The sequence below is a fragment of the Aethalodelphis obliquidens genome, unplaced genomic scaffold, assembly GCF_003676395.1.
Source record: "Aethalodelphis obliquidens isolate GAN/ISIS:26980383/991018 unplaced genomic scaffold, ASM367639v1 scaffold4, whole genome shotgun sequence".
In the NCBI taxonomy this organism is placed as follows: Eukaryota; Metazoa; Chordata; class Mammalia; order Artiodactyla; family Delphinidae; genus Aethalodelphis; species Aethalodelphis obliquidens.
In genome coordinates this window covers 61584493-61606476 of record NW_020837948.1, presented here as the reverse complement: position 1 = coordinate 61606476, position 21984 = coordinate 61584493, and the positions used below count along the sequence as shown (strand labels likewise).

The window sequence follows — 21984 nt, the reverse complement described above, 5'->3', positions numbered from 1 at the left end:
TTTTTTTTTAATACTTTATTAGAAAGTCATAGTACATCTACAAGTGAAACAACAAGCCATCTAATTGGAACCAGAGCACGCCCATGCTTTATTCACGTTGAACTTGAAATTGAGCAGGCCCTTACCACAGTTCCATATTATCAATACCCATTTTCACCATTGATCTGAGGAACAGCATTTTCAAGCCTTCGTGTGTGCTACCTGCAGCAGCTTACTCTTGGGGTGTAACGTGGTAAGGAAGGCCTCAGCAGTCTCTCAGAAATGAGAGGTATAAACAATTTTTGTCACCAACTACATCACGAAAGCGTGCCAGCTGTGGTTGAACTTTATCTATCATATACGATTTTGTCTGAGGTGTACGGGATGAGCATTAAATAAGGCCCTGTGGTCCAGTAGAAGAAGGTCAAGATTGAAAAATAGAAGGTGTGGGTTCTTATGCAGGTACTGGTGGTCCTAGGACAAGGTACTTAACTTTTGTGTACCCCAGTTTTTCCTGTTTGTAAAACAAGGTTAATACTGTTTTGCCAGGGACGTTATGAAGATCAAATTAGATGACAGTTATTAAAGTGTTTTGGAAGTAAAAAGACGTCATCCTTAGATGAGAGAAGATACTTGGGGTTTAAGATATTTAATTATTTTCCTTTTCCCTGTTCTGATTCTTTTAGTGTGCTTTACTCTGTAGAAAGTCTGGAGTAAGTGACTACTACGCTTTGGATGATAATCATGCCCTTCACTTAGCTAGGAAGATTGTAAGGAATCTAAATTATCAGAAGAAAATGGATGTGAGTTGGATCTCTTCTTATATTTTTTATTTTCCCAAAGCATTTTGGCTTATGTCACCTTGAAATAATGTCTTTAAATAGGCTAATGTGATTGTTGTATATTTCTGCAGGTTACCATTGAACCTTCTGAAGATCCTTTATTTCCTGCTGATGAATTGTATGGAATAGTTGGTGCCAACCTTAAGCGGAACTTTGATGTCCGAGAGGTGTGTAAAGTGGAACTGTGAGCCGTAAGCTATGCTATCATAGTTTATGCCATGTGTTTAAACTTTGTTTGAACTGCAAGCTGTGTGTATCCATTTTCAGAGCTGAAGTCTGTTTTAGATATGTTCATCCCTAAACTAAGGGACTGTTGTGGGTCTCAGTAAGGAGTGACATATAAGGGAAAGATATCTTACTAAAAGAGAGAGGGGGGGAAACCTCTTAATTACTGGAAAGTTTTCATTGCACGATGACTAAGCTTGCTTTGTCCATATTTAGTACTCCATATTCCTGTGGACATTAGGAATGATGTAGCACAACTTTATAATTTCCAGCTATTTCTTTTTTGGGTTCTTATTTTGGGAAATGGATGAAATGTCAGTAAGTTGTTCAAAGGAAAAAACATACTCTTTTAGATCAATATGACAGGAGCAAAGATTAGACATTTGATTGCAGTTGAAGATGTTGCTATGGTTACAGATTGTCTTCTGTAGTTTAGATTGACAATTTTTAGTGCTTGCATATAGCATGTAGTCTTTTATTTTGTTCAGTATCCATATCTGGTAGGATACTTTCTAAATTAGGAAACTGTCCTAATATCAGATTCTGTGCCTTAATATTTTGTTATGTTTCCCCTTGACTATAAAACTATTATGTACTAACTGTGAAAAATATAGAAAATACAGAAAAACATAAAATTGCTTGTAATTATACCATGCAGAGAAAGCAGCCAATATTTTGGTGTTTTGGCTTAGTGTGTATGTATACATTTTTATGTAGTTCAGATAGTATATACATACATACATATATTGATATATATATATATATTTAATTCTAATTTTTCCAGTTTAAATTATAAACATCTCCCCATTATTTAAAACTTCTTCATGAATGTTTTTTTGTGGTTAGGTCCTGATTCTTATACTAGTACCTGGTGACATGGTAGGCACTCAGTAAATATTTTTTTGGATGAATTGATGAGTGTAATATCCCACTTATGGATATGTACAAATATTTCTTTAGGCAATACCCTCTTATTGTTAGAGGGTCTTAAGTGCTGGATTTTAATGGAGCTTCAACTGGTACTTCACTTTAGCAAGGTAATTTAGTTAACTATAAGTTTTAGAATTAGGTTTTTTTTTTTTTTTTGCGGTACGCGGGCCTCTCACTGTCGTGACCTCTCCCGTTGCGGAGCAGAGGCTCTGGACGCGCAGGCTCAGCGGCCGTGGCTCACAGGCCTAGCCGCTCCGCGGCATGTAGGATCCTCCCGGACCAGGGCACGAACCCGTGTCTCCTGCACCAGCAGGCGGACTCTCAACCACTGCACCACCAGGGAAGCCCCTAGAATTAGGTTTTCAGCTTGACTTTTTAATTAATTACAGGCATAGAAAAAACTGGCACTTACAATCTGATGTGCCTGAAAAATGAGTTGTTCTAATAGTCAAGTTTTCTAGGTGGCTAAGGATTCATTCTTTCAAGCATAATCACTTTTTTCATTTATTCCACAGTATTTATTGAGTGCTTTTTCCATGAAGGTATTGTTTCAGGCACTAGGGGTACAGAAATGAGCAAAACAGATGTGAATCCATGCCTTCATAGTAGTTCAATTTCATTTTAATGGATATCTTTTTATAAAGATAGACTTCTGCCTTCTTAAATTGTATCCTGGACTTCTACCTTTTGCTGATTCATGTTCATCATTGTGATGTTAATTTATTATATTTTTCTGTAATTGCAAATAAGCCTTGTATGGAGGTCTTACTAGTATATGGAGCTGTGGGACAACATTGAGATATTAATTGAAAAACCCAGGTTCTAGGGCTTCCCTGCTGGCGCAGTGGTTGAGAGTCCGCCTGCAGATGCAGGGGACGCGGGTTCGTGCCCCGGTCTGGGAAGATACCACGTGCCGCGGAGCGGCTGGGCCCGTGAGCCATGGCCGCTGAGCCTGTGCTTCCGGAGCCTGTGCTCGGCAGCGGGAGAGGCCATAACAGTGAGAGGCCCGCGTACCGCAAAAAAAAAAAAAAAAAAAAAAAACCCAGGTTCTAGTTCTTGTTTCCCTAGTCAGGGGTACTGGGGTTGAACCTCTCTGAGCATTGATTTCTGCTCCTAGAAATAGGAGTAGTGCCGTATGATATGTCTGCTTCCTAAAGTTTGAGTCTTTGTGCAGATGAGTTAGTGTATTTTATGTGGCTGAGTGGACTTCATCGTAAAGCAAATAGAAGGGGGTTCACGTTAAGTGGCCCTAGGCTGCTCTGACCTTTTGAGTGGCTTCATCTTTGTATGGAAGAGTGGTCGTCACTATGTGTTTGTTTTTCAACAGGTGTAATTTTGGAGCCACATAGCACTTTAGACAACTGTTATATCCCCATTATTATTTGACCTTTTAGGAAAGTAGCTAAAACATAATTCAAAGTAAGCTATTCACTCATTTTTCGGCCTTTGCAGCGTATAAAATAAGGCTTTGATTGATGTGGTAAACAGGAAAAAGGAAGCTCAAACTGGATAGAAAAAATGATGTGTAGCATCTAAAATAGTTTCTGAAAAAATGTGGAATATGCTTCATGTTTAGAACACTTTGAAATAGTCCTGATGTATAATGATGAATATGGAGGATAAGCTAGTAACTTTGTGTAGATTAATTATATGTGTGTGTGTGTGTGTGTGTGTGTGTATGTGTATCAGATTCAGAATCAATGAACCTTTATTGAAGGCTTAATAATAATAGCTACCTTTTGATGAGTACCAGGCAATGTTATTAGCTCTTAAGTATTATTATTATTGTTATTACTTTTTTTTTTTAAACAGATGAGGAAACTGAGGCTTCAGGGATTTTAAGTAACCAGGCTGTGACTCTAGTTTCCCAGTGGTAGAGCTGGGAGAAGCTGGGAGTCAGAGCTGGTTCTTCATCTCAGCATTATTTTCTTAGGTTCCTTTATTACTAGTTCATCATATCTTCACAACTTTGTTCCATCTTTGCAGAAGTGAGAACCGAGACTCAGAGGGGTTAAATGCCTTACTCTAGGACACATAAATCAATAAATCATATGTTATACCCTAGATTGGAGCCTAAGTCTTCTGACTGTAAGGCTGGACCTTGCTTTCTTTCTTCTTGTTTTTTCCTTAATAACTCTTTTAATTAAAGTATAGTTGATTTACAATGTTGTGTTAACTTCAGGTGTACAGCACAGTGATTCAGTTTTATATATATTCTTTTTCAGATTCTTTTCCCTTATAGGTTATTACAAAATATTGAGTATGATTCCCTGTGACATGTAGTAGGACCTTGCTTTCTGATTGAATCCCTGACTCTTGGCCAATACATTTGACAGCCCCTGAAGCTGTGAGTCTAGCAACCAGCCCATGTAGTCTCTGTGCTTCTCTGGTATACAGCATGGAGCTGTTGCTTTTATAGTAAAGTATAAAATCAGGGCCAAGAATGACTTCAGGGCATTAACCATGCATATCAAGTGAAATTCTATTGAGAAGATTTTCTGAGTACGGTGAAATTTTGTGAAAGTGACAACTTCATTACAAATTTGTTTTCCTTACAAATAAGTTGAATGCAAATATTCTTTTATAATATAATTGCTCAGGGACATTGTTATTTTTCCTTAGGTCATTGCTAGAATCGTGGATGGAAGCAGATTCAATGAATTTAAAGCCTTATATGGAGACACATTAGTTACAGGTATAAAGATGAAGAACTGAAAATGTGAACGTTTTATGCTGCTTTGAAAATAAGTGATCTCTTGTCTCACGGCCCTGATGCACTTGGCATGAGCTTTGTTATTTAGAGCGGTATAAACGTGTGAGTCAGTACTCAAAAGGAGCTGTTTTGTAAAGATCACTTGTAGTTGAATGCCTTCATGGATCCAGAATTTAAAATGATAAGGGCAAGATGCTCTGGTCCAGACCATTATTCTGTGACTTTGTAGCATTAGCTGTGTAAAAAGGCTCTTATCATCGTAAAATTAACAAAAATATTTGTAGTTTTTAAAATTTCTCTGGATGACTCTAATTATTTTGAAAATTTCAGCACTGTCTTCTTTATTCTTTAGTCTTCAATTCGACTGTGAAGTTTCGTGTGATGTTTTAGTTTCCCAGAAGACTGTAGACTGAGTTAAACCTTCTCACCGCCTCTGTGTAGGTCTTACGTTGATCCACACAGAGACTAGATTGAGAATACAGGACAGAATACCAAGTCTGAAGAAACAAAATAAGAACGTTTATAAAAGTTAATTCATTCACCTAAAACTGTTATGTTCGTAGGCCTTTGAAGAAATATTTGAAACATAGACACCAGGTCCATAGTAATCTATTTTGGACAAATGGCAAAACAAATTTGGGCATTTTACTTGGTCTTAAAGAAGCTCCAAAATGTAGTAGTTAATCTGAAGACAGCATACCAGAGTAGGACAAACAACTAGCTGCAAAAATCCAAATTGCAAATATACATTGAGTCTCAAGGATAAGTCACAGCAGTTTCTCCTGGTCTGATTTATGAGCAAGAGAAGGGTTCACACTGGAAGTGGAATTTATGTGTTTGTATTTAGGTGTTTAAGTGATTAAGAGCTTTTTCTTTGATATATAGACAGGATTTGTCCCCAAATAGTTCAGGATGTAACCCTCATTGTGCAGCCGTTTAAAACAAGTCAGAACTGTTTCTGCTTCTTTCTCAGAGATGGATGGGTGGGCTTTGTCATCTGTTTTTATGTATTTGCCCTGGACTTGCTAAAATACTTGTGGTACCTTTGCTCCCTAAAATACCAGGGGTAGATCTACCAGCTGGTAGATCTCCATCTCTTCTTGTCTGTACTGGAATTCAAATAAGGTTTGGGTGGGCGGGGGGCAGTGAGAGGGAGAAGAGAGGAATGAGAGGGCGAAGGGGGAATGAGAGGGTGAGGAGGTAGTAAGAGAGGATGAAAGGGGGTATGAGGGGGAGGGGGCATGAAAGGAGGAGGGAGGGATGAATGCGGGGGGCCATGAGTGGGAGTGAGGAGGGAGAAGGACAGATTTTTGTAAGGATCAGGTGTCTCTGGCAGTTCTTACAGCTTTCCTCCTGCCCCCCGCACTTGCCATAGGTAGGCCTAGGAGTTTCGTAGACATTTTGCTTTCTTGTTTGGCCGATAGGATGTTGGTGAAGGTGCTCCCTCCATGGGTGACCCTAGTGTAGTGGGGCATGCGCCCTACTCAGCAGGACTAAGGGTGGATGGAAAGTTTAAACAGCTCACAGGGCAGAACACCTTCAGGAGTAGCACCGTGCTGCTGAGACACGTGCTGGATTCCCAGCTCTTTTTATGGGATGGGTCAGGACTCAGGGTGGATTGTTAGAACTTTGGGGAGGTTTGCCCCTTTCTGAATTGCCTCTGTAAGTGGCAGTGCCATTTAGGGTGTGTAGCCTAGGGTTTGGGCTGGGATTGTAGGTCTGAAAGACCAAGAGAAATCAAGGTGACCAGCAAATCAGTGTTTCATTTTAACATATTAAATAAACATAAGGATTTTAAAACATAAATCAAGACAAAGCCAGAGTAAAGAACAAAAGTAAGTTAAAAAATTCGGTGTTCTGGCTTGTCAGTAGGTTGACATTCTCTCTTATCCATTCATTCTTCGAGCACCTGCTTTGTGTTGGGCGGCCCACGCCAGGGGTCTTAGTGGCAGCCTGTCCGAGCTTGAGCTTGGACACAGAGCCTGGTCCAGGAACTTTGGCATTGAGCTTCCTGTGACCCCTCTCACAAGCACAGTTTGTTGACACTTGGCTTCCAAGTATTTGACACCTGAAAATCACTCTTGGGAATGTCTCTAGTCACGTCCTTCATATTTACAAAATAGCCTCCTGGAATCACCTAAAGTGTCTACTTCACAAAATAACAGGGTTTTCTTCCCCCTTTTTCTTCTCTCTTATTTCTCGTGTGTGTGTGTGTGTGTGTGTGTGTGTGTGTGTGTGTGTGTATGTGTATGTGTGTGTGTGTGTGGAGTGGTAGTGGAAGTGATATTGAGACAAAAACCAAACTTGTGGAAAGGAGAAAGAAAAAGATGCAAACACAGAGAAAATGAAAGTGTAGTGATTTATTCTTCTAAGCTTAACTGGATTTCTTACCTTAAACTCGGTTACCACCAGGCTTGACTGCATTCCTGCTTTTTAAAAAAGTTTGTCTTTGCTGAGTTTATCCCTTTTATTTCAAGGGCCTGTCATTACCTCAGGCGTTTTAAGGCAAGCTAGTCACCTGAAACTGGCCGATGGCTCTGAACATTGACCTTTAAAGGGATCTGTGTCTGATTTGTTCTGTATCAGAATACCCTTCGTGTCTGGTACATAGTAGGCACTCATATATGTTACATGAATGAACGGATGACACTAATCCAATCATCTAACCAAACTGGTTGGTCAGACAAGTGGATAACTTTATATGTAACACACCCCTTTCAAGAAAGCAAAAAACCCAGACTCCAGTACCTTAGAAATAAATTATGCCATGAGCTATTTTGTACCATAGATGAAATCTCTACATTTTAAACATTGATTTGAAATTAAACAATGTATAAATATGTCTGTTCGTTGTGAATTAAAAGCCCTCTGAAATATATACATATTTTTTTCAATTTTCTTTTGAGGATTTGCTAGAATATTTGGATACCCAGTAGGTATCGTTGGAAACAATGGAGTTCTCTTTTCTGAATCTGCAAAAAAGGCAAGTACTGTTAAAAATGTTTCAAGGTTTTTCTGTTTTAATTTAAACATTATCAAGTAATGAATGAAAATTATTGCATAAAATCTTTAAAATATTTAACCAGATGCCTTAGCAAACAGAACATTGTGTGCCTCTACGTGTGAACATGTATGTGTACTCGTGTTAAATGTTTGAAACAGCTTTAGGGAGGTTTACGTGAATATGATGAACTGTCTTGAGCACTGTTAAAAATACAAATGTTTGTTTTAGGAAAGTCCTTTTAATACTTGAATTATAACTGCTGTGGATGATGTATACATTTTCTAAGAATACAGGAATACTTGTCTTGAAAGTGTTTCATGCATTCGAGGGGTTCAAACATACTGTTCATATGGTTCTGAGACATGACCTGCTCTATCCTATCCCATAATCAGTTTAACTTGATTATATTTTCACTTTTTTGGAAACAGAAAGATAGTGGGTCTTGTTACTGAAGCTCTGGTTTTAAAAGAGGGAATTCATGAATATATTTTGGCTTAGTATTCAATTTCATACATCATTGTCTCAGATTTACCTAAACTTGGATAAATGTAATTCATGTACTTATTTGATAAAATATTTTCTTAAGAAAATAAAAAAGTTTAGCCCTGTTTTTCCTCTTCAAATGATAGAGTGAATAACAAGGTAAACGTTCTCTTACTGAGGCAGGTAACAGGCAATTAAGCACTTTCATACCCTAATTAGGAAGAATTTGTCTTTGGCAGAATGTTTTATTAGTAAAGTTAGTTTCTGGATTTTGCTATTCATTATTGTTCCCCCACTGAGATTATAAGACGAAAATAAGAGAGTAAAAATAAAGAAAATAAAAGTCACCTACATTCATGCCAGAAATAACCTTGAGTAACATTTTATTATGGTTCCTTAGTTTTTTCTATTCCTCCTCTTTTTTTAAACAAAATTGGTTTTGCCATATATAGGGAAGTTTTGCTGGTTTTCACTTAATAGTATGTATAGCGAGCGTTTCCAAAATATTAAATATTTCTAATGCACTGACTTTTTTTTTAAATTTATTTAATTTATTTATTTTTGGCTGCATTGGGTCTTTGTTGCTGAGTGCAGGCTTTCTCTAGTTGCGGTGAGTGGGGGCCACTGTTCGTTGCGGTGTGCGGGCTTCTCATTGCGGTGGCTTCTCTTGTTGCGGAGCATGGGCTCTAGGCGTGCGGACTTCAGTAGTGGCTCGTGGGCCCTAGGGCGCAGGCTCAATTGTTGTGGCGCACAGGCTTATTTGCTCCGTGGCATGTGGGATCTTCCCGGACCAGGGCTCGAACCCGTGTCCCCTGCATTGGCAGGTGGATTCTTAACCACTGAGCCACCAGGGAAGCCCCTAATACACTGACTTTTAATGACTATATAATATGCTTATTTCAATAGAAGGTATGTCAGACTGAGGCCAACAAACACCGCCTTGTTTTATTTGTTGGCTTGTCACAGATAAATACAGGAGGAGAGCTATGTTTGGCCTCTGTCTGACATTTCATTTGTTGAGGTAAGCCCCACAAGTCTGTGTGATTTCCTCGTTCTCGTATTTGAGGTCGAGCAATTGCTCTGCAATCTTGTACTTGCCAAGGCATTTCCAGCTAAGTTAAAGGCATCTGCAAATAGAGAGTAAAATATAAAGGAAACAGCTTTAAGTGTTCTCTTACTCACATAATCTTTAGAAGATAGGGAAAGGAATAGTTATATATATATATATATATATATATATTTTTTTTTTTTTTTTTTTTGGCGGTACGTGGGCCTCTCACTGTTGTGGCCTCTCCCGTTGCGGAGCACAGGCTCTGGACGCGCAGGCTCAGCGGCCATGGCTCACGGGCCCAGCTGCTCCGCGGCATGTGGGATCTTCCCAGACCGGGGCATGAACCCGTGTCCCCTGCATCGGCAGGCGGACTCTCAACCACTGTGCCACCAGGGAAGCCCCTGGAATAGTTATATTTTTGTGTCATTAAATAACTAATTTCCTAAACTCAAGGTTAAAAGGTGTCTAGCACTCATCTAACATCCCATTTGGGCTTCCCTGGTGGCACAGTAGTTAAGAATCTGCCTTCCAATGCAGCGGACGCGGGTTCGAGCCCTGGTCTGGGAAAATCCCACATGCCACGGAACAACTAAGCCCGTGTGCCACAACTACTGAGCCTGCGCTCTAGAGCCCGCGAGCCACAACTACTGAAGCCCGCACACCTAGAGCCTGTGCTCTGCAACAAGAGCAGCCACCGCAATCAGAAGCTTGCGCACCACAACGAAGAGTAACCCTCGCTTGCCGTAACTAGAGAAAGCCCACGCGCAGCAATGAAGACCCAACGCAGCCAAAAAAAAAAATCCCCTTTATTTCAAGTATGTTGGTAAGAAAGATATATTTTTACTATAATCTTGGTGCATGAAAGAATTTCAAGTGATCATCAAAACGTAGGTATCCCAGAAGGGTTTATATTCTATCTTTTTTAAAGTGGAGAACCAGAGAATTGCCTTCTGGTGAGGCTCAGAAATTCTCATTGACAAGCAATTCCTTCTTCTCTGTTCCTGAAGTTTCACTTGCTGTTTGGAGTATTAGTGGTTGACTTCATCTCTGATACAGGAGTTGGCCTGCAGTCATGTGCCAGTGATCACACAGGTGCCTGTGCAAAACAGTGCAAATTGTAATCACGTTCCATTGACAGTGGGTCCCCATGGTAGTATTATTATTACTGTTACTATAAGGTCAGACTAGCCAAGCAAAGGGTACTCTTTCTTTGACCCAAATGTGTTGCTTGCAGGGTAAATGATGATTAAATTTGTTAACCTCCCACTAAAAAGATTTTTATTTTATTTGCTTATAGGGAGCTCATTTTATCCAGTTATGCTGCCAAAGGAATATCCCTCTGCTGTTTCTTCAAAACATTACTGGTAAGAAAATGGCTTGGACTTCTCTGGTGGCCTCGCAGTGATTAAGAATCCGCCTGCTAATGCAGGGGACACGGGTTCGAGCCCTGGTCTGGGAAGATCCCACATGCCACAGAGCAACTAAGCCCGTGCACCACAACTACTGAGCCTGTGCTCTAGAGCCTGCGAGCCACAACTACTGAGTCCATGCCTCAACTACTGAAGCCTGCATGCCTAGAGCCCGTGCTCTGCAACAAGAGAAGCCACCGCGATGAGAAGCCCGTGTACTGCAACGAAGAGTAGACCCTGCTGTCAGCAATTAGAGAAACCCTGCACGCAGCAATGAAGACCCAACGCAGCCAAAAAAAAAAAAGAAAAAGAAAACAGCTTAACCAGTTTGGGTGCATTTATTCAAGAGCTGCAGTGTCCAGTATGGCTCATGTATTGGACAGTGCAGACATAGAATGCTTCCATCATAACAGAAAGCTTTATTGGACATGCTCTCTCTAGATCATCTTTAAAGGTTAACAATTCAAGAATCTTAAATATTTGGGGGAATTTATCCATGTTTTTGAGTGAAGCAATTTCTGAGTTTCAAGTGTATCAGACATTTGAGTGGCCTTCCTTTACTCCTGCACATGTGCACCCACCCACCCAGAAAACAGCAGAGTGTTCTCAGCCAGTAACACTCTCATTAGTGCTGGAGGGTGTTATCTGACCCATGGTCTCTTTCCCAGTACTTAGTTCCCCATAAAGGATTTTAAGTACATGCTGTGGTCCTCCCTTTTCCTTATCTTTCATCGTGCAGTTAATTCTACCTGAAGCAACATCTTAAATGGACATGCACATCCTGAACCAAAGTCTGGGATTTGAGGTGTTTTTTTTTAAGATTATTTATTTATTTATTTATTTAATATTTGGCTGCGTTGGGTCTTAGTTGTGGCACGCAGGCTCTTTCGTTGCGGCGCGCAGGCTTCTCTCTAGTTGTGGCGGGGGTTTTTCTCTCTCTAGTTGTGGTGCGCAGGCTCTGTGGCACATGGGCTCCAGAGTGCATGGGCTCTGTAGTTTGCAGATGCAGGCTCTCTAGTTGAGGCACACGAGCTCAGTAGTTGTGGCGCACAGGCTTAGTTGCCCTGGCATGTAGTATCTTAGTTTCTTGACCAGGGATCAAACCCGTGTCCCCTGCATTGTAAGGCAGATTCTTTACCACTGGACCGCCAGGGAAGTTCCGCAATTTGTGTTTTGACTCCAGAGAATGATAAGACCAATGTCAACTGTCTGATTTCATGTTCCATGGGTGATCCTAACATGGCAGGTGAAATGATTTTTAAGGGCTCTTAGGGTTCTAGAGTTCTTCTTCCTGGCATTCTATGATTCTCCTATTTATACTTTTTGTGTGTTGCATGGTGCCTGACAGATAGGAGGCACTCCGATATGTTGATTAGCTAAAAAAAATGTTTCCCCGTCTTCTAAGTCAGGGGTTCCCACCCCTGGGCCGCGGACTGGTACTGATCCATGGCCTGTTAGGAACCAGGCCGCACAGCAGGAGGTGAGTGGTGGGCGAGGGAGTGAAGCTTCCTCTGCTGCTCCCCGTGGCTCACATTACTGCCTGAGCCTTCCCCCCCGCCCGCTGCCACCCCACTCGTGGAAAAATTGTCTTCCATGAAACCGGTCCCTGGTGCCAAAAAATGTTGGGCACCACTGTTCTAAGTCATGTGTGGTTATCTCAAGTTCAAAGGAAGAAGTCCTTAATTAGTTGTTGGGATCAGGCATGCCTTTATGAGAAGGAGTTTGGCCTTGGCAGTCAGCAGGGCTTTACATAGTACTGGTGCTAAAACATCTTCATCTGGTGCTGTTCTTAAGTTTAAGATATCTGGTTAGATGACTCTTGAGAGGAGTTATATCCAGGTGGCAGCCAGAGAGGGCCCTATGTGGCAAACCTTCTAAGAGGGCATGTAAAAGTACTCTGAAGCTTCACTAGGCCAGAGACCTTGTTTCTAATAATGACTTATGATTTATTAACCACCAGTAAGTTAGACCGTGTGCTTGGAAGATTCCTACATTTTCGCTGTGCTTTATTTTTTGTTGGGTTGGGGTCAGAGAGCAGAGTTTGAGTTTGGTTTTTCAACATTGCATTTGAGGGACCTCAAATGTATCCATTTGGAAATATATGGTGGGCAGTTGAAAAGTCTTGAGCACCGAAGAGGTGTGTTAGCTGGAGGCGAACGTGGAGACAACCTTAGAACATGGAGATGGTGTTTAAAGCTGCGGGAATAGATAACACCCAGAGAGAAGAGAAAGGGCTCAGGGATAATCTTTGAGTAACTCTAATTTCTTCCACAGAGATGAGAGTAAAGGAAGAAAGGCAGCATGATTATGTTGTTCTTTATGGTGAGAAACAGAAGGGTTAGAGAAAGCCAAGTGAGATGGCCTCGGTATTCTTTTTCAAGGCAAAATCACTCACGGGGACTAGGGGCATAGTGGGGTGCTAGGGTGGTGGGTGGTGGGTGAGGGCTTTTAAAGAGAGTCGATATTTGAGATAGCTATTGTGGGAATGTTACAGGGAGTCGAGATAAAATAGATAAAGGAGTGTCTGAGCTATTCTGAGGGCCCAGTTCAGAGGGCAGGGAGGTGACCAGAGGAAGCAGATGGTGCCTGGTTGGGGCAGGGCTTGTTACATCCGTACTGTTGTATCCACAGCAAGTACAAGTGATCCATAAAAAATGGTTTAATTGAATTGGATTACCCATTATGGAGATTCGCAAAGCAAGAACAGCGACCATCACGTAGGCATGTGCGTCTGTGGGTGCGCAGGGAGACAAATGAAGCCTGATGCAACGTTTATAAGGTGAAGAGGAAGAACCCCAAGGCCTGGAAAGCACAGTGACGCTGCAGACCAGTTTCAACAGAGCCGGGGGTGGGAGCTTGGAGAAGTAGAAGGATCCTATAATTATAATGAGAATTCTTTTATCTTGCTATTGAGTCGCTGACAGGGACTCAGCATCTCTATGAAACATTAATTTTATTTCATCAAAGTTTTAAAGCAGTGCTTCAGAAGGAATAATCTATATTTTAAACAGGTCAGTGAATCCTAAAGCCCTCACAGTTGGGCTTGCCATAGTACTTTTTCCTCAGCTTGCCGTATCCTGTTCTTTCATCACCAAGCTATTGTTCTGAGATAATTTCTTGAAGATACGTTGCATTCTTATCTTGTTTGAGGATCTCTGTGCGCATCCAGATGAACCACTTAAACAATGTTTTAAATGATCAGAGAAAATTTTATTTTACCTTTTAATGCAAATTTGTGGGGGGCATATTTCACATATAAATATTTTATTCGGGTGAGAGGCCTGTGGTAAAATATAAGGTTGGCAAGACGTCCTTCTAGCACCTTGGTGAAAATGACTTCTGCACACTAATCTCATCACCCTGAGGCTCTCTTTCTGTTCTCACAGGATTTATGGTTGGTAGAGAGTACGAAGCTGAAGGAATTGCCAAGGATGGCGCCAAGATGGTGACTGCCGTAGCCTGTGCCAATGTGCCGAAGATAACTGTCATTATCGGGGGCTCTTACGGGGCTGGAAACTATGGGATGTGTGGCAGAGCATTTAGGTAGGTGGTTGTCATGATTTTCTCTGAAAGCATGAATCATACTTCAAGGATCATTATGAATGGTCAGTTTACGTCAAGGCTATTTGAAATACAGAATGACATTCACAAATCTTAATCAGTTATACCATAATCTGTATCATCTGGAGGCGTGAAATGAAATTTAATGCTAAAAGTATCACTTGGAAGAAATCCACAGTGGGAATCAGGAAATATTTTGGAATGGCTGATAATGAAAATACTACATGTCGTAACTTATGTGATGTGTCTAAAGTCTTGCTTTGAGACAGGTGTGTAGACTTAATTATATATTATATACTGGAAGAGAAGTAAGGCTGAAAATCAGTGAGCCAAGCAGCCAGCTGAAGAGGTTCAAAGAAGAGCAGCATATTAAAACAAGAAAAATAAAAACAGGACATAATAAAGTACAAACATTATAAAGACAGAAGAATCAGGAAAGCCCAAAGTTGCTTTGTTTAAAAGGGTTATTAACAAACTTGAGAATCCCCTGTTAAAACTAAAAAATAAAGGGAGAAGGCACGTATCACCAATTTTAGGAATGGAAAACAGCACATAACTGCACATAATGAGAGGATATTTTGAATACTTTTTTGCCCAGTAAATTTGGATGAAATGGAAAAATACTGTTTATCAAAAGAGACGTCAGAATCACCTGGAGAACTTAAAAATTCTACCATGCTGAAGCCCCACTGCGGGAGATTACTCTGGGGTGGGTTCTAGGCATTGTTTTTTTTTTAATCCCCGGATAATTGTAATGTGCAGCCAGAATGAAGAACCACTGATTTAAAAGGTAAACATGGGCCTCTGAAAATCTCTGTGAATTCATTTGATCATTCTTTCCTTTTTCCCCCCATAGCCCAAGATTTCTCTACCTGTGGCCAAATGCTCGCATCTCAGTGATGGGAGGAGAGCAGGCAGCTAATGTGCTAGCGACAGTAGCAAAGGACCAAAGAGCACGGGAAGGGAAACAGGTAAATGCTGTTTCTTTGTCTCCAGGTTTGACTTTCACCAGAACATTGTGGAGCCAGGGAGCAGCATACCCAAAACCCCTCCAAGTCTGTGGCTAGGATTCCAACATTCAGGGCCTGGCTTTATCTAGAAGACGCTGACCTGGAAATTGTTTTAGCAACTTACACTTATACATTCTCCATTTCTCTTTTTAGAGCCATTTCACTTGAAGTACCTTCTTGTGGTAATTTACAAACTTTTCAGAATCTCCAAGAAAACACTTAACAAACTCTTTTGTCTCTGGGTGCCTGAGGCATAAGGATGTTTGATTCTTAGTCATTTGCAGTTAGTGAGATTTAAATAAATCTGACTTATGTCTTTGATTTTATGACCTAAAGCAGCAGAATTTTGTGTTTCCTATTTTACTTTTAGATTGTTGTTAAGGATACCTCTAGTGGGAGGGCCCCGTTGTGTAATGAGAATTGAATACCATTATTATATCGTGGAAGTATCAATGAAGAAGGAGGGAAAGGGCACTGGAAGCTTAATGAAAAGCAAATCAGCAAATAGCTGCTTTTGAGATGGATTCTTTCGTTTGTGGCTCTGTTAGAGATTCATCTGAAATTTTGCATTACATTTTATTATAACTTACAACTATCTTATGTAAACAGCAGGCCTATAAAATGATTGGTGCATGTTCCTAAAGTTGCTTAGGTGCACTGTTTCATCGTAACGAGGCATAATGTGGAGGAGGCCCTGCCTTCTCAGGCTCTCACTTCTGCCATTTAGAGATTGATCATCTGGTCAACCGCCTGGTTTGTAGAGTGGGGATAATATAAAGCCAGAGGGTGGTTCCTGCCTCCCTGAATGTGTCTCATCCGTGCCTCACATCCCCAGCTATCTTTTCCAAGCAACAGTAACTCTGCAGACTTAAGTTGAAGTTTCAGATGCACTTTAGTACTGACTAGTATCCAAGCCAGAGGAAAGTTTTACTTTTGTGTGTATGTAGTGGGGAGTGGGGGATATGAAATTCTACCTGATACTTTGAAGGCATGTCTTAAATTCTAGCCCAGCATGGCAATATCTTATTAAATAGTTGTGTTTTGATTAATTTGATATACAGATATATGAATTCATCTATTTTTATATGTGAAAGGAAAGTATAGGATTTTAGTGCTTCTCCCTCCAAATTCTGGACCTATAAGTGATATTAAACGATGGAAGTACATAAAAGGTTGGATTTATTTGAAAAAAAAATCACTTGGTTTTTGGTGTGGAATATTTTTTAAGTTGAAAATACTTTTCAGGATTTCAAAATTAGTTTGCATAAAGATTTTAACATCTGAATTATCACTTGTTTCTGGCAGTACGGATGGGCAAGCCATTAAATTTTTAATTAGGGAAAAGTCTCTCTCAGCCATCTGGAAAATTGAAGAGGTTATTTAAAATGGGCCTTATTGTTTTATCCCTTTAAGCTTTAAAATGTTTAAAATTTTAGCTATTTTGAATGAAAATATCCTACTTTTCCACCTCCTTATACAGAAACTGCAAGATGTAATATAGCCCTTTGTTATATTGTATAATTCACATCCATTGCTATACCCTGCTGGAATATGTGATACCTTTGGTTTTGACCTGACATTAAACAGCCTCAGGACATTGGCTCTGATAAGGGAGATATAATAGCACACTAATTTGATACTCATGTCTCAGGTGAGATCATGTATGGTAAAGCATCACACGTAATCTATACATCAATGTGCAGTTGTTGGTTGTAAGATTATCGTTCATGAAATCTGTTGCCCCTTTTTTCTTGAGGTTCTCTTGAGTGGATCTGTTGTTCCCCTGCATCAGACTTACTCATTGTCGCTTTTCTTTCAGTTCTCCAGTGCTGATGAAGCAACTTTGAAAGAGCCCATCATTAAGAGGTTTGAAGAGGAAGGAAACCCTTACTATTCCAGTGCAAGGTGAGAGCCAGAGAATAACTGACTCCTTGATGGGCACATCTTGGCAGTCAGGGCAGCAGCTTTACAGAGATCTGAGCAGTTGGTATGGTCCAGCCCTCATGGGAACCAAAAAATAACATTTGGACACAATTTTGTACTGTTGTTTCTATAATGGGAATGCTTACCGCTGAAATGCTGCTCCTTCTCCCAGGCTGGGCTTTGGATCCATCACTATTGGTGTGATTCTGCCACTCTCCACCCCTTCCCTTATCCCGGTCCTAGTTGAAGTGGTCCAAGGCCTGCAGGAGCACTGTGGCCAGAGGTGGACCGCACTGGGGCTGGGAAGTTGAGAATTATAGTCCTGGCTGTGTCACTTTCAGGAATTAGTTCTGCAGTAATGGGTTCCTGTCATCCTCCTCTCTGATGATTTTGTTTTTACCCCATTTAAAGATGAAAATGGTTGAACACTTACTGACACTTGTTAACAAGTGAGCTTGTGCATTCAGAAGGTGATTATTCATGGCCAGGATCCACATGTCAACACTAAGCAACTACCTCACACACCATGGCGGTTCTTATTCTGTTTGTTTCTTACACCACTTAAATGAGGTAATAAATTATCACAGCTGTCCCCGTTGGAGACATGCGTGTGCTTTCATACCTCTTTTTTCAACAACTTCAATGTTCTACATTCTGAAGAATAATTGAAGCTTCATGTTTTTCTTTTATCCCTTGGGCAGATGGAAAAAAGAAAATAACTATTTGTGTCCTTTAAAAATTGGGTTATGCTGTGATTTATGCCATTTGTTGTGAAGGCAGACTGGAGAGGAGGGGGAAAAGAAAATCGAACGTTAAAATCCATGTCAGCTCCTCAAATGCATCTTTTGTGGCAGGCACTGCTCCTGATGTTGGGGGGCAGGAAAGATTGAACATATTTATTTCTCAGAGCATAATTAGTTTCAAAATTCAATTAATACCATTTGGGATTTTTGAAAAGCCTGTTTCTCTTCTTGTTAACATGTATTTCTGCAAGCAAATGTACAGGTATATTTTGCTGTGGTGGGTCATTGATTCTCTTAATTAAGAACAAAATATTTTGTAGTCTTTAAGAAATAAACATTCTTTTTATCATCATTTAAATAGGCTTACGTAGTAGCCAGTAGAAGCAAAGAGGAAATAGAAAATCATATAAAAGGTTAAAGAGAAAATATACATTGTAAGCTCACCTATAGTTTTTTGTTTGTTTTTACATAAGACTTTGAAATTCACAAGGGCAGTTAGAGTATTAAACTTTGAAAAATAGCATATTTTGTGTGAACCATTAATTTGTTTTTCAGCCCTGGCTAAGTCATCTCTTAAGAAAGACTGAATCCTTTATTATTTTCATACTTAGATTATTATTGTTTTCAGTGGATGATATTCAAGACAGGAGAGCATATGGCCCAGAAAGACTTATCTTTGGAAATTAATATTGAAAAACAAGGTTTTTCTTTTAATTTATAGATGTTTAACCCTTCTGTTGAAACAGTTGGTGGCATGGAGACACCAACTTTGTTTCAAAGATGAAAGGATTTTCAAGCCAGCTTATGGCACCTTCCTTTGGTTTAATAAAGCTCAGCTTAACAATAAAACTCTGTGGTCTGTTTAGGCTTTAACATGGCTAGACCTGTCTTTTCGGAGAGCTCTGTCATCATCTGTACAGTGCTGTAACCGCCTATGTTTTTCTTAATCCTTGCATGTTACATGTACAGCATGCCAATTTTCTTCTGCTCAGTTGTTTTTGTAATCAAACTTTTCCAGACATTTGATTAGGGCCTCTTACCTGGAACAGCCCCGGCACCATTGTGCTTGCTATATTCCTCTGCTGTAGGCTTCAGAAGGGAGTGTAATCAATTGAGCGGGTTACAAACTACAAGAGTAATATTTTTTTTTTTTTTGGCTGTTGATACTTTAAGATCCCTATTGTGAATATTTTATGAGCAATGATTTCATTCATGGTCTGTCGATGTAAGTATGGTTTAATAATTGATGCTATGTCCAGATACTGAAGGCAGTTTGTTTAAAGAAAGCAAAACTGCCACCCACTAATGACCTTTAAAAAACAATATTTCTTACTCATTTTTTTTTTATAAATGTGAGGTTGTCCATGAAAAGCAAACTAAGATTTCTACTTGAGTTTCTTCTGAAAGCAGTTTAAAGCCATTACTTGTTTTTCCTATTGTAGCAAAAAATAAAGAACTACATATGAAGGCATTTATTTTATTAATAAAATGTACTGAAGTCTATTCAGTAATTTTCCTAGTTTCTTAAGAGTTTGGGGGAATATACCTTTTCTAGTAGGGACTTTGGTTGGAGACTGTTACCTTGGTTTATGCGGTTCTTCATAATAATAACAGTAATATATCAACTTGACTTGTATGTTTGTGTGGGCGGAGGAGGGACAGGAAAGCTTTTCCTGAAATAAATAAAACCAGGGTTTATTTTGAAGTTCCTTGTAGTAAGCTGTTCCTAAAGCTGTGTAAGAGTCATGTTATTTTTCTTTCTCTCTTTATTCCCCTCTTGAACATTGTTTCCATTGCGAGATTATAGTAGCCAATCAGTAGATCCACATATTACCTGAAGGAAAACCTCCTCAGCATTTCTGGGCATAGGGTGTATAACTGGTGGTTTGGTGGTGGACTCCTAATCACTCGGTTTTTGTTCTTTTATCAGGCTGTGGGATGATGGGATTATCGATCCAGTGGACACCAGGCTGGTCCTGGGTCTCAGCCTTAGTGCAGCCCTCAACGCACCCATCCAGAAGACTAACTTCGGTATCTTGAGGATGTAATTGGAATATAAAGCATCTTCCGTTGGACATGTACCAAAAATTAATAAATTAGTAGCCTTAAAATTTTAGACTTTTTCAATATGTGGCTATTACAGTAAAATTGTTTTCTTAACACAGTGCATTATACTTTTCTACCTTTAAATAAAGAATCAGTGAAGATATTTATTTGATGCAGCTCAATTCCTTGTAAATTCTCTTAGAGAAATTTTTCTATGGCTCAGCTTTACCACCCTGAAAAGGAAGAGAATAACTTAGAGTTATCCTTTCTAAGCCATAAGTACTATGAAAAGTTCTGTAATCTGTAAATTCCAGGTATTGTTGAGATTTTTAACATAAAGTTGTATTTCCACTGAACTGATTGCGTTGCAGATTATGTGTGATATTTTAATGTACTTTTAAAAATAAACATCTGTTACTTTTCCCTCCAGCCACCACCGTCCTCCTCTCCATAGTTGTCAGACTTCTTGTCTGCACTCTGGGCTCTGTTTCCTACCCGTTCTTTCCTCACCCTCTCGTTTTCTGGCTTCTACTGCCAACAGCCCTCTCCACGGTCACCACTGACCTCCATGTTCCTGAAACCAGTGGGTCCTTTTCCGATTTTACCTGATTTAATTCTCTGGCGCATTCAAATCAGTCAAACACTTCCTCCTAGAAATTCTGTCCTTAGCTTCCATTGCTGTAACACTCTAGGTTTTCCACCAGCCTCCGTGGCCATTCTTGTTCAGTTTCCTTTGCAGGCCCCACTTCCTCTGCTCATTCCTCCTTCCCTTTACCATTTGTCTTGATTTTTCATTAGTCATATGTGAATGCATTCTTATTCTGAAAGATACAAATAGCACAAAAGTATCTCCTTATTGTTTAATTATTCTTATTAAAATAATAATTGTGGTAAAATATACATAACATAAAGTGTACCATTTTAACCACTTTTTTGTGTGCAGTTCTGTGACATTAAGTACATTTATATTGCCACCATCCATCTCCAGAACTTTTCATCATCCCAAATTGAAACTCTATTATTAAACAATAACTCCCCATTCTCTCTTCTCCCTACCACTGGCACATTTCCTTTTTCCTTTTTTTTAATTGAGATATAATTGAATATAACATTATATTAGTTTCAGGTGTACAACATAATGATTCAATATTTATATACACTGCAGATGATCACGAAAATAAGTCTAGTTACCATCCATCATCAAGCACAGTTACAGACTTTTCTTTTTTTTTCCTGTGATGAGGACTTTTAAGATTTACTCGCTTAGCAACTTTCAAATATGCAGTACAGTATTAACTATAGTCACCGTGCTGTACGTTACGTCCCCAGGACAAGCTGGAAGCTTGTACCTTTTGACCCCCCACACTCATTCTGTCCACCCCATGCCCCTCTCCTTTCTGGCAAACACCAATCTGTTCTTTGTATCTATAAGCTTGGTTTTCTGTTTTGCTTTGTTTGTTTTGTTTTTTAGATTCCACATATAAGTGAGATCTTATGGTGTTTGTCTTTCTCTGTCTGACTTACTTCACTTAACATAGTGACCTCAAGGTCCATCCGTGCTGTTGCAAATGGCAAGATTTCATTCTTTTTTATGGCTGAGTTTTATTCCTCCTCATCCTTGAATGTATGTGTTTTACATGGCTTGATTTATTCTCGCTGGGCCATTTCAGCCCTTCGTATGGTTTTAGTTGCCATCTGAATGGGGATGATTCCTGTGTTGACAGTTCTTAACATAGTTCTCCCCTGAGCTCCAGACCTGTCTATCTAACAGGTCTAAGGAACCTCAGACTCAATCATCAAGTTCTGTTGATTTTGCCTCCTAACTGTCTCTTGAATTGCCCTACTATTTTTGTCTTTTATGCAGGCCTTAGAAGGGGTCTACCTGCATCCAGTCTTACCTAGTCCAATCTCTCCATCACTCTGGAATTAGAATGGCCATTCTAAGGTGCACATCTGTCATCCTGCTTCCTTCCTTACTTCTTTCACTGGTTCCCTGAAGTGCCAAACCCCTAATGGCCTCCATGGATCTTGATCCTCAGCTCTTCAGTCTCATCTCCCTGACTCC

At 39.9% G+C, this 21984-nt stretch overlaps 1 protein-coding gene across 3 annotated transcripts in view; it reads left to right on the top strand.

The window, feature by feature from the left end:
* Positions 1–20887, top strand: part of MCCC2 (methylcrotonyl-CoA carboxylase subunit 2) — a 62024-nt gene extending 41137 nt beyond the window's left edge. For 2 of the 3 annotated variants that reach the window (XM_027100886.1, XM_027100887.1), the window contains 9 exons: positions 683–782; positions 893–988; positions 4599–4671; positions 7596–7672; positions 10525–10591; positions 14023–14179; positions 15054–15168; positions 17027–17112; positions 19804–20887. In XM_027100886.1, the coding sequence (XP_026956687.1) occupies positions 683–782; positions 893–988; positions 4599–4671; positions 7596–7672; positions 10525–10591; positions 14023–14179; positions 15054–15168; positions 17027–17112; positions 19804–19921 (889 nt within the window). In that variant the 3' untranslated portion in view covers positions 19922–20887. The remainder of the gene's footprint in view (positions 1–682; positions 783–892; positions 989–4598; positions 4672–7595; positions 7673–10524; positions 10592–14022; positions 14180–15053; positions 15169–17026; positions 17113–19803) is intronic. The other variant, XM_027100885.1, reaches the window with a different exon arrangement.
* Positions 20888–21984: the final 1097 nt, after the last annotated feature.